Source organism: Salvelinus alpinus, chromosome 6 (assembly GCF_045679555.1).
Source record: "Salvelinus alpinus chromosome 6, SLU_Salpinus.1, whole genome shotgun sequence".
Lineage (NCBI taxonomy): Eukaryota > Metazoa > Chordata > Actinopteri > Salmoniformes > Salmonidae > Salvelinus > Salvelinus alpinus.
In genome coordinates, this window is record NC_092091.1 from 21176541 (window position 1) to 21188623 (window position 12083).

Genomic DNA, 12083 nt, shown 5'->3' on the forward strand with positions numbered 1-12083 from the left:
TTCCCGCTCAGCCCAGTCAAAACTGTTCGCTGCTCTGGCACCCCAATGGTGGAACAAACTCCCTCACGACGCCAGGTCAGCGGAGTCAATCACCACCTTCCGGAGACACTTGAAACCCCACCTCTTTAAGGAATACCTAGGATAGGATAAAGTAATCCATCTAACCCCCCCCCCCCTTAAAAGAGTTAGATGCACTATTGTAAAGTGGTTGTTCCACTGGATATCATAAGGTGAATGCACCAATTTGTAAGTCGCTCTGGATAAGAGCGTCTGCTAAATGACTTCAATGTAAATGTAAAATGGTTAATGGAAACAGGATGCACCTGAGCTCAATTTTGAGTCTCATAGCAAAGGGTCTGAATTCTTATGTAAATAAGGTATTTCTGTTTTTTATTTGTAATAAATTAGCAAACATTTCTAAAAACCTTTTTTTGTTTTGTCATTATGGGGTATTGTGTGTAGATTGATGAGGGAAACATTTATTAAGGCTGTAAATGTAACAAAATGTGGAAAAAGTCAAGGGGTCTGAATACTTTCCAAATGCACTGTACTGTGGGAGACATCTCTTAAATAGAGATTTGAATCTAGATCCGTCTCTTTACACTACACAAGTATCTCTCCTGGACCTAGTTTGTGCTGTCAAAGTGATGTAGTGTGAAGAGGCCCTAAGGATGCTATCTGTCGGGCTGCTGTCAACAGTATTCCAGAGACTAACTGTGGAGAAGTCTGCTGTGTTAATAATTTCAAAGGGTTACAAGCTGTGCTGCCAAATGCTCCAGAGTCGAGCCCAGCCCACCACACCATTGAGATCGCTATGGGACTAATACCAGCTTTACTAACAAAAGAACGTCAGTCCTCAAGCACTTGAGACTGAGCTCTTTGGAGGCATGCAGAAACCACTGTGACGTTCAATGCATCATTAAAATAAGCATGGTCCTCAGCACCTGACGCAAGCTTATCAAAAAGCTGGTTGAACTTGCTGCAGATCAAACGCTGAGAGTCAATTTTCTCCTATTATCTTTCTATTCCCAAAGCCCCATTTTCCAAGGGAATTTCTCATGACTCTGTGTGACTTAGATTGCCTCTGGCCCCCAAGCACTGTAATGTTAACCACCTGATCTGATACTAAGACATGTAATTGGGTTGGTGGATTCAATGCTCATTCTAATTTGGTTGATCTTGAGAAAAGTTTAAAATGGGAGCTCCCAGGTCTGGAAAAAAAACTATCACACCTGAATGACACAGATTACTTTTTGATAATGTTATCACATTTTTGTTCATTTTAACTTGTGAAAAAAGTGAAATAAGCATGTAATAATGCACTAGTAATAGTCATGTAATAGTGTGATTAAAGTTCCATATGGAACCTTAGTATGCCTCCAAACTAAGGTCGGTGAACTTCTGGAACTCTTTAAAATGCAACTGCCAGTGAACCCCTTGCGCCGCTCTCATTTATGGTGGTCCTTTGCCAACCAGTGGTAAAAATGTAATTGAACTTTCAAAATGTTTATGTGCTTCTGCGGATGACCTTTGGCCTCCGACCCTTCTGACAGCCGTCTTCCCTCGACTAAATGTCAGAGTTGACTGTTTTTAATCTTGGTCATTATGTTTAAAAAACAACTAGGTTACATCAGAAGTGGTGCCAGACCACCCAACGAGAACACTAGAGCAGAGCTCTTTTGGCTGACAGGTACTGTGTCCCTGCTATCCTCGCAATTAAACCTGATCTCACTTTGCAAATCCCTTGAGGACTCTGTGTGTGCGTGTGTGTGTATATAGATACTGCCTTGTGTAACATCATGAACAGCCATATTTGGAGGCCAGGAGGAGGGTGAAGTTGGGGCCGCTGGTGTGTTGATATTGGGTGTTGCTGCTTGCTCGAAGCATACTGGAATAAGAATGATCTACCTATCAGAAAATGAAAAGAAAACAGAAAACACCAAATTTGTGAACCCCCGGCTGAAAGTTTCTATGATGCACTGTCTGTTGACCAACACCCCTCTCATTCCTGGACACTAGGGGTTACCTAATCGCTGCTCCATCAGTGTTCCGCGCTGGTGTGGAGGAGGCCTTGAGTGTCACAATCTTCAACGCTGTGGAGGAGACGCACGTCCAAGTCCAGCTCTCTGTGAAGGGTGAGACAGTGGCGTACAGCCATGGCACAGTGCTAGGTGAGGACTCCCCCCCACACACACACAAGCTAACATAGGAGCACACACCACCATTTCTTATACTGAGAGTGCACACACACTTACAGGGGAACACACAGCATGAGGCTGATTGACCTGTCAGGTGGAGTGTATACTTCTGACCTCACAGGGCCCTTAACGGATGTCGCTTTTGTTAGGGGGTTTATTGTTAAGCCTGGCTTGTCTAACCAGGCTATTGTGTATCTATGTGGGATTTGTTTGACAGCAGTACAAATAGATGGGACTTCAGCGCTTCATTGAAAGAGCCTGCAGCTGTATCACCTGCAGAGAGTGCATCACTCCAGTTCCACTGGTTTTTCTTTACTCTGGCAATTGATTGATATCCTTGATTGGGTTGTCACTAGTTACGACAGTCATAAAGTCAAAATTGGCTTTATCGTAAAAATTCATGATTTTTCTTTTTTAGGGTTAGGGATAAGGTATGCAGTGTGGTTATGGTTTGGTTTAAAATCAGTTTTTATTTATAGAAATTTTAGAAATAGGCGGGGTTTAGCCATAATTATGACTCTGTGGCTGTGGTAACTAGTGACGACCCCTTGATTGGCCTGACATTCAACAGAACTGTTTATTGTGATGTATCAAAGGTTTAACCAGGCAGTATATAACTAAGGTTCTTGATTACTGTAAACTGCAAGGATGGAAACCAGTATACATTGTGGCACTCAAGGCCCGGTGTTGACACAAGTTAATGTTCCTTGATCAAACCACACAATCACAAGAACTCAAATCATTTTGATCAGAATATTTTGCCTTGTTTTGTGTGATTTTATTCATTTTTTTCCATTTCAGACAAAGGCACAATCAAATTAAAGGTGAGAGCGACGTCATTGTGTCATTGTGTTTGTTAATTGTTTTTTATCTTTGTTGTGTAGTGTTGTGAATAAAAACATAATTGTTGTTTCAAGAGTGTAAAATGGTTGTGGCTCCAGCTGCACAGTAGTGAGATCCCAGTCAGTTTGTCCATATTCCACAGATGACATGCAAAACAACACTAACATAATTTGTATGTGAACATCTGCCTTTTTGCACATTCATTTGGAATAAGGTAATAGCCTCAAATATAATATGCAACAGCTGTTGACGTGCATGTAAGGGTCTGCAGGCCCCAAAGGCTGGAATGGATCAATCCAACATTCACGACTTGATTCCTCCACTCCCTCTAACCCCCACCCCTGTCTTTATCAAATATGGTCTCGTATTGTCCACTGTGGTTGCTAGGCACTTTAGCAAGGGCTTTGCCACTGGTCTGTGTGGTGTTGTGTTAGGTACCGCATCCTGAAGATATATGTGCCCTTCCTGGTTTCAGGTTCCTCGTGGTCTGAGAGGTCAGGCCCATCTGAAGGTGTGGGGGAATCGCCACATCACTGAGGGGGGATATATCTTCCACAACTACACCACTGTCACTGTGGACAGCAAGGGCACAGCCGTCTTCATCCAGACGGATAAGCCAGTCTACAAGCCCAAACACAAAGGTCTCAGCCTTCCAGGCCCTTCCAGTAGCAGCCATTGTCCCACTCATAAACCTCTACTGTAGATATATTTATTCATAGGCCATTGTGTGTTGTAAGAAGCCAGTCTTAATAGCAGCCCAGGAGAAAAGCTAATGACATGACATGGATTGTTTATTGCACTCTACATTAGAAATGCATTGAAATGGGTAATAATCTGTGCCTCTCTCAATCCAGTGCTCATCAACGTGTACTCTGTCACTCCGGATCTGAGGCCGGTCAATGACAAGGTAATGCACCCAGTCTCTCACATCAAAGCCAAGTCATCACACCCACTTACAGGAAATTAATGGGATATGAAATATGAGAATCAGGTGTGTTGACCTAATGTTTATCAGTGGGCCTTGATTCCAAGCAGCTGGCCTCCTCTCCTTTGATGTGTTATGGCTTTAAATGAAGGGTGGCATCAAGCTAGTTTTCACACACCTATTTTTCCAACATTCTGTCAGAGAGTAGTGAAGTGGGGGAAACCTGGCCTGAGCCTGAATGCACACTAAATGTACAGTAACCTATTTACCGCCACAAAGCTTGCCATTCCTGCTAGAATTTTTAGAAATGGCTCCAAATATATAGTTGCCGCTGTGTAGACAGTGTGTTTATTGATGGCTGGAGCTATAAAGGTCTGCTGCTGGCAAAGGCTAACGCTCGCACTCACAGATGGATGATTGTTGGAGAGGGGGGAGGAGGTGGAGATTTTTTGCCATGTGGCTGTGCAGTTTGCAGTTTGTCTAATGTGTGTGCTGTCCCTGACATTTTTTTTTACTCTTCTTCTTCTCCTGGTTGCAGATTGAGGCCTACGTTTTGGTAAGTGGAGGGAGGGACCACCCGGACCTAGAGGGAGGGCCATGGGACGCTGGGGGTTTAGTTTCCCAACCCCAGGCAGGAGATTACAGGGCAGGGAAGGGCTCACTTTGATAACAGGCCTGGGCTTTGAGCTCCAGCCTGGCCCCTACATCTTGCCCAGCTAATGCTGCACACTTCCTCTCTCTCTCTGTGTCCCTCTCACATCCTCTTGTGCTCTGTCTGCGGTATCTTTTCAGGGAAAATATGCTGCTTTGTGTTAAGATGTCCGAGGGAGCTCTGGAAACAGGCTCAGCTCAGTGACTAAGAAACTGTGTAGTTGTTTGTGTTATTCTGTCACCTGCAGCCTGCAGTCCCTTGGCCCTCTTGGTCAGGGAAGTGTCTGTGCGAGTGGTTGCAATTAACTGATTGACAGCCGTTAGTGTTAGTCTTTCCCCTTGAGTCAGAGCCAGGTCAGTGTATGTAAGAAGTAGCTTACTGTAGGATTTCATCACGCAGGGGTTACCCCCAATATATTTATTAGCATAACCCTTACATAACTTTACTCATGAGTACTTATGTAAGTTCACAGCTTTCATGTAGGGAGAAACAGAGTAATGCATATTTTGATGAAAGTAGAATCTCTCGATCAACTGTGTATTCATACTCTGGGTTGCAGGACCCAAGAGGATCTCGGATGGTCCAGTGGAAAGGGCTTAAACCCCTCTGCTGTGGTGAGAAACTCCCTATGCTATCATTATCATCATCTACTGTGTAGTGACTGCTGTAGGTCATGTGGCGTTGATCTTTTTTGACCCCTGCTTCTCTCCTCAGGGGTCGTCAACATGAGTTTCCCTCTCTCAGACCAGCCCGTGTTTGGAGAGTGGTTCATCTTTGTAGAGATGCAGGGGCACACCTACAACAAGTCCTTTGAAGTGCAGAAGTATGGTGAGTTGCTACTTGCTACCTGAAAGTGACCATTTATCAAATCAAACAACATTTTATTTGTCGCATGCGCCGAATACAACAGGTCTAGACTTTACCGTGAAATGCTTAATTACGAGCTCTTTCCCAACAATGCAGTTTAAAAGATTTTTTATTTTTTACAAATTCCGCAAATAACAAGAAAAAAAGGAAATAGTAACACAATAAAATAACAATAGCGAGGCTATATCAAATCAAATCAAGTTTATTTTATATAGCCCTTCGTACATCAGCTAATATCTCGAAGTGCTGTACAGACACCCAGCCTAAAACCCCAAACAGCAAGCAATGCAGGTGTAGAAGCACGGTGGCTAGGAAAAACTCCCTAGAAAGGCCAAAACCTAGGAAGAAACCTAGAGAGGAACCAGGCTATGAGGGGTGGCCAGTCCTCTTCTGGCTGTGCTGGGTGGAGATTATAACAGAACTATGCCAAGATGTTCAAAATGTTCATAAGTGACAAGCATGGTCAAATAATAATCATGAATAATTTTCAGTTGGCTTTTCATAGCCGATCATTAAGAGTTGAAAATAGCAGGTCCGGGACAGGTGGCGGTTCCATAACCGTAGGCAGAACAGCTGAAACTGGAATAGCAGCAAGGCCAGGTGGACTGGGGACAGCAAGGAGCCATCACGCCCGGCAGCCCCGACGCACGGTCCCAGGGCTCAGGTCCTCCGAGAGAGAGAAAGAGAGAGAGAAGGAGAGAATTAGAGAGCCAAGATTTTCAAAATGTTCATAAATGACAAGCATGGTCAAATAATAATCAGGAATAAATGTCAGTTGGCTTTTCATAGCCGATCATTAAGAATTGAAAACAGCAGGTCTGGGACAGGTAGGGGTTCCATAACCGCAGGCAGAACAGTTGAAACTGGAATAGCAGCAGGGCCAGGCGGACTGGGGACAGCAAGGAGTCATCATGCCCGGTAGTCCTGACGTATGGTCCTAGGGCTCCGGTCCTCCGAGAGAGAGAAAGAAAGAGAGAAGGAGAGAATTAGAGAGAGCCAAGATTTTCAAAATGTTCATAAATGACAAGCATGGTCAAATAATAATCAGGAATAAAAGTCAGTTGGCTTTTCATAGCCGATCATTAAGAGTTGAACAGGTAGGGGTTCCATAACAGCAGGCAGAACAGTTGAAACTGGAACAGCAGCAAGGCCAGGTGGACTGGGGACAGCAAGGAGTCATCATGCCCGGTTTGCCGTGACGTATGGTCCTAGGGCTCAGGTTCTCCGAGAGAGAGAAAGAAAGAGAGAACGAGAGAATTAGAGAGAGCATACTTAAATTCACACAGGACACTGGATAAGATAGGAGAAGTACTCCAGGTATAACCAACTGACCCTAGCCCCCCGACACATAAACTACTGCAGCATAAATACTGGAGGCTGAGACAGGAGGGGTCAGGAGACACTGTGGCCCCATCCGATGATACCCCCGGACAGGGCCAAACAGGAAGGATATAACCCCACCCACTCTGCCAAAGCACAGCCCCCACACCACTAGAGGGATATCTTCAACCACCAACTTACAATCCTGAGACAAGGCCGAGTATAGCCCACAAAGATCTCCACCACAGCACAAACCAAGGGGGGGCGCCAACCCAGACAGGAAGATCACGTCAGTAACTCAACCCACTCAAGTGACGCACCCCTCCTAGGGACGGCATGAAAGAGCACCAGTAAGCCAGTGACTCAGCCCCTGTAATAGGGTTAGGGGCAGAGAATCCCAGTGGAGAGAGGGGAACCGGCCAGGCAGAGACAGCAAGGGCGGTTCGTTGCTCCAGAGCCTTTCCGTTCACCTTCACACTCCTGGGCCAGACTACACTCAATCATATGACCTACTGAAGAGATAAGTCTTCAGTAAAGACTTAAAGGTTGAGACCGAGTCTGCGTCTCTCACATGGGTAGGCAGACTATTCCATAAAAATGGAGATCTATAGGAGAAAGCCCTGCCTCCCGCTGTTTGCTTAGAAATTCTAGGGACAATTAGGAGGCCTGCGTCTTGTGACCGTAGCGTACGTGTAGGTATGTACGGCAGGACCAACTCGGAAAGATAGGTAGGAGCAAGCCCATGTAACGCTTTATAGGTTAACAGTAAAACCTTGAAATCAGCCCTTGCCTTAACAGGAAGCCAGTGTAGGGAGGCTAGCACTGGAGTAATATGATCAAATTTCTTGGTTCTAGTCAGGATTCTAGCAGCCGTATTTAGCACTAACTGAAGTTTATTTAGTGCTTTATCCGGGTAGCCGGAAAGTAGAGCATTGCAGTAGTCTAACCTAGAAGTAACAAATGCATGGATTAATTTTTCTGCATCATTTTTGGACAGAAAATTTCTGATTTTTGCAATGTTACGTAGATGGAAAAAAGCTGTCCTTGAAATAGTCTTGATATGTTCGTCAAAAGAGAGATCAGGGTCAAGAGTAACGCCGAGGTCCTTCACAGTTTTATTTGAGACGACTTTACAACCATCAAGATTAATTGTCAGATTTAACAGAAGATCTCTTTGTTTCTTGGGACCTAGAACAAGCATCTCTGTTTTGTCCGAGTTTAAAAGTAGAAAGTTTGCAGCCATCCACTTCCTTATGTCTGAAACACAGGCTTCTAGCGAGGGCAATTTTGAGGCTTCACCATGTTTCATTGAAATGTACAGCTGTGTGTCATCCGCATAGCAGTGAAAGTTAACATTATGTTTTCGAATAACATCCCCAAGAGGTAAAATATATAGTGAAAACAATAGTGGTCCTAAAACGGAACCTTGAGGAACACCGAAATGTACAGTTGATTTGTCAGAGGACAAACCATTCACAGAGACAAACTGATATCTTTCCGACAGGTAAGATCTAAACCAGGCCAGAACTTGTCCGTGTAGACCAATTTGGGTTTCCAGTCTCTCCAAAAGAATGTGGTGATCGATGGTGTCAAAGGCAGCACTAAGGTCTAGTAGCACGAGGACAGATGCAGAGCCTCGGTCTGACGCCATTAAAAGGTCATTTACCACCTTCACAAGTGCAGTCTCAGTGCTATGATGGGGTCTAAAACCAGACTGAAGCATTTCGTATACATTGTTTGTCTTCAGGAAGGCAGTGAGTTGCTGCGCAACAGCTTTTTCTAAAATCTTTGAGAGGAATGGAAGATTCGATATAGGCCGATAGTTTTTTATATTTTCCGGGTCAAGGTTTGGCTTTTTCAAGAGAGGCTTTATTACTGCCACTTTTAGTGAGTTTGGTACACATCCGGTGGATAGAGAGCCGTTTATTATGTTCAACATATGAGGGCCAAGCACAGGAAGTAGCTCTTTCAGTAGTTTAGTAGGAATAGGATCCAGTATGCAGCTAGAAGGTTTAGAGGCCATGATTATTTTCATCATTGTGTCAAGAGATATAGTACTAAAACACTTGAGTGTCTCCCTTGATCCTAGGTCCTGGCAGAGTTGTGCAGACTCAGGACAATTGAGCTTTGGAGGAATACGCAGATTTAAAGAGGAGTCCATAATTTGCTTTCTAATGATCATGATCTTTTCCTCAAAGAAGTTCATGAATTTATTACTGCTGAAGTGAAAGCCATCCTCTCTTGGGGAATGCTGCTTTTTAGTTAGCTTTGCAACAGTATCAAAAATAAATTTTGGATTGTTCTTATTTTCCTCAATTAAGTTAGAAAAGTAGGATGATCGAGCAGCAGTGAGGGCTCTTCGGTACTGCACGGTACTGTCTTTCCAAGCTAGTCGGAAGACTTCCAGTTTGGTGTGGCGCCATTTCCGTTCCAATTTTCTGGAAGCTTGCTTCAAAGCTCGGGTATTTTCTGTATACCAGGGAGCTAGTTTCTTATGACAAATGTTTTTCGTTTTTAGGGGTGCAACTGCATCTAGGGTATTGCGCAAGGTTAAATTGAGTTCCTCAGTTAGGTGGTTAACTGATTTTTGTCCTCTGACGTCCTTGGGTAGGCAGAAGGAGTCTGGAAGGGCATCAAGGAATTTTTGTGTTGTCTGAGAATTTATAGCACGACTTTTGATGCTCCTTGGTTGGGGTCTGAGCAGATTATTTGTTGCGATTGCAAACGTAATAAAATGGTGGTCCGACAGTCCAGGATTATGAGGAAAAACATTAAGATCTACAACATTTATTCCATGGGACAAAACTAAGTCCAGAGTATGACTGTGGCAGTGAGTAGGTCCAGAGACATGTTGGACAAAACCCACTGAGTCGATGATGGCTCCGAAAGACTTTTGGAGTGGGTCTGTGGACTTCTCCATATGAATATTAAAATCACCAAAAATTAGAATATGATCTGCTATGACTACAAGGTCTGATAGGAATTCAGGGAACTCAGAGAGGAACGCTGTATATGGCCCAGGAGGCCTATAAACAGTGGCTATAAAAAGTGATTGAGTAGGCTGCATAGATTTCATGACTAGAAGCTCAAAAGACGAAAACGTCATTTTTTTTTTTGTAAATTGAAATTTGCTATCGTAAATGTTAGCAACACCTCCGCCTTTGTGGGATGCACGGGGGATATGGTCACTAGTGTAACCAGGAGGTGAGGCCTCATTTAACACAGTAAATTCATCAGGCTTAAGCCATGTTTCAGTCAGGCCAATCACATCAAGATTATGATCAGTGATTAGTTCATTGACTATAACTGCCTTTGAAGTGAGGGATCTAACATTAAGTAACCCTATTTTGAGATGTGAGGTATCACGATCTCTTTCAATAATGGCAGGAATGGAGGAGGTCTTTATCCTAATGAGATTGCTAAGGCGAACACCGCCATGTTTAGTTTTGCCCAACCTAGGTCGAGGCACAGACACAGTCTCAATGGGGATGGCTGAGCTGACTACACTGACTGTGCTATTGGCAGACTCCACTAAGCTGGCAGGTTGGCTAACAGCCTGCTGCCTGGCCTGCACCCTATTTCATTGTCGAGCTAGTGGAGTTAGAGCCCTATCTATGTTTGTAGATAAGATGAGAGCACCCCTCCAGCTAGGATGGAGTCCATCACTCCTCAGCAGGTCAGGCTTGGTCCTGTTTGTGGGTGAGTCCCAGAAAGAGGGCCAATTATCTACAAATTCTATCTTTTGGGAGGGGCAGAAAACAGTTTTCAACCAGCGATTGAGTTGTGAGACTCTGCTGTAGAGCTCGTCACTCCCCCTAACTGGGAGAGGGCCAGAGACAATTACTCGATGCCGACACATCTTTCTAGCTGATTTATAGGCTGAAGCTATGTTGCGCTTGGTGACCTCTGACTGTTTCATCCTAACATCGTTGGTGCCGACGTGGATAACAATATCTCTATACTCTCTACACTCGCCAGTTTTAGCTTTAGCCAGCACCATCTTCAGATTAGCCTTAACGTCGGTAACCCTGCCCCCTGGTAAACAGTGTATGATCGCTGGGTGATTCGTTTTAAGTCTAATACTGCGGGTAATGGAGTCGCCAATGACTAGGGTTTTCAATTTGTCAGAGCTAATGGTGGGAGCCTTCGGCGTCTCAGACCCCGTAATGGGAGGAGTAGAGACAAGAGAAGACTCGGCCTCAGACTCCGACTCGCTACTCAATGGGGAAAACCGGTTGAAAGTTTCTGTCGGCTGAATGAGCGACACCGGTTGAGCATTCCAACAGCATTTCCCTCCAGAAGCCATGAGAAAATTGTCTGGCTGCGGGGACAGTGCGGGGGGATTTATACTAACGTTACTATCTGTACTTACTGGTGGCACAGACGCTGTTTCACCCTTTCCTACACTGAAATTACCCTTGCCTAACGATTGCGTCTGAAGCTGGGCTTGCAGCACAACTATCCTCGCCGTTAGGCGATCATTCTCCTGTATATTATGAGTACAGCGAATGCAGTTAGAAGACATCATGTTAAAGTTACTACTTAGCTTCGGCTGTTGAAGGTGCTGACGAACCATGTCCAGATAAAGCGTCCGGAGTGAAAAAGTTGAATGAGGGAAAAAAGTTGTGATGGAAAAACTAAAAATATAAACGTAAAGTTGTCAGCTAGCAAAGCAAAGCTAGCAAAGTAAAGTTGGCAGTACCGGTACTCCTATATACAAGGAGTACCGGTACTGAGTCAATGTGCAGAGGCACGAGGTAGTTGAGGTAATATGTTAATGTAGGTAGGGCTAAAAGTGACTAGGCAATTAGGTAGCAGCAGCAACAGCGTGTGTGACTATATGTGAGTGTGTGTGTGTGTGGCGTCAATATGCATGTGTGTGTGTGTTTTGTGTGTGTGAGCGTATGTAGTGTTTGTGTGTGTGTGTGTTGGAGTGTCAGTGTAGTATGTGTGTGCATAGAGCCAGTGCAAGAATAGGGGGTCAATGCACATAGTCCGGGTAGCCATTTGATTAACTGTTGTGCCCTCTTCACGACTGTGTTGGTGTGTTTGAACCATGATAGGTCCTTAGTGATGTGGACACCGAGAAACTTGAAGCTCTCAACCCGCTCCACTACAGCCCTGTCGATGTGAATGGGGGCATGCTCGGCCCTTGGTTTCCTGTAGTCCACGATCATCTCCTTTGTCTTGCTGACGTTGAGGAAGAGGTTGTAGTCCTGGCACCACACTGCCAGGTCTCTGACCTCCTCCCTGTAGGCTGTCTCATTGTTGTCGGTGA

At 44.6% G+C, this 12083-nt stretch overlaps 1 protein-coding gene across 1 annotated transcript in view; it reads left to right on the forward strand.

Moving 5' to 3' along the window:
* LOC139578342 (C3 and PZP-like alpha-2-macroglobulin domain-containing protein 8) overlaps positions 1-12083 on the forward strand; it is a 62594-nt gene that overhangs the window by 10799 nt on the left and 39712 nt on the right. Inside the window, exons 2-8 of the mRNA XM_071405799.1 lie at positions 2020-2171; positions 3000-3022; positions 3517-3682; positions 3896-3948; positions 4505-4522; positions 5178-5232; positions 5333-5446. Coding sequence (XP_071261900.1) covers positions 2020-2171; positions 3000-3022; positions 3517-3682; positions 3896-3948; positions 4505-4522; positions 5178-5232; positions 5333-5446 — 581 coding nt within the window. The remainder of the gene's footprint in view (positions 1-2019; positions 2172-2999; positions 3023-3516; positions 3683-3895; positions 3949-4504; positions 4523-5177; positions 5233-5332; positions 5447-12083) is intronic.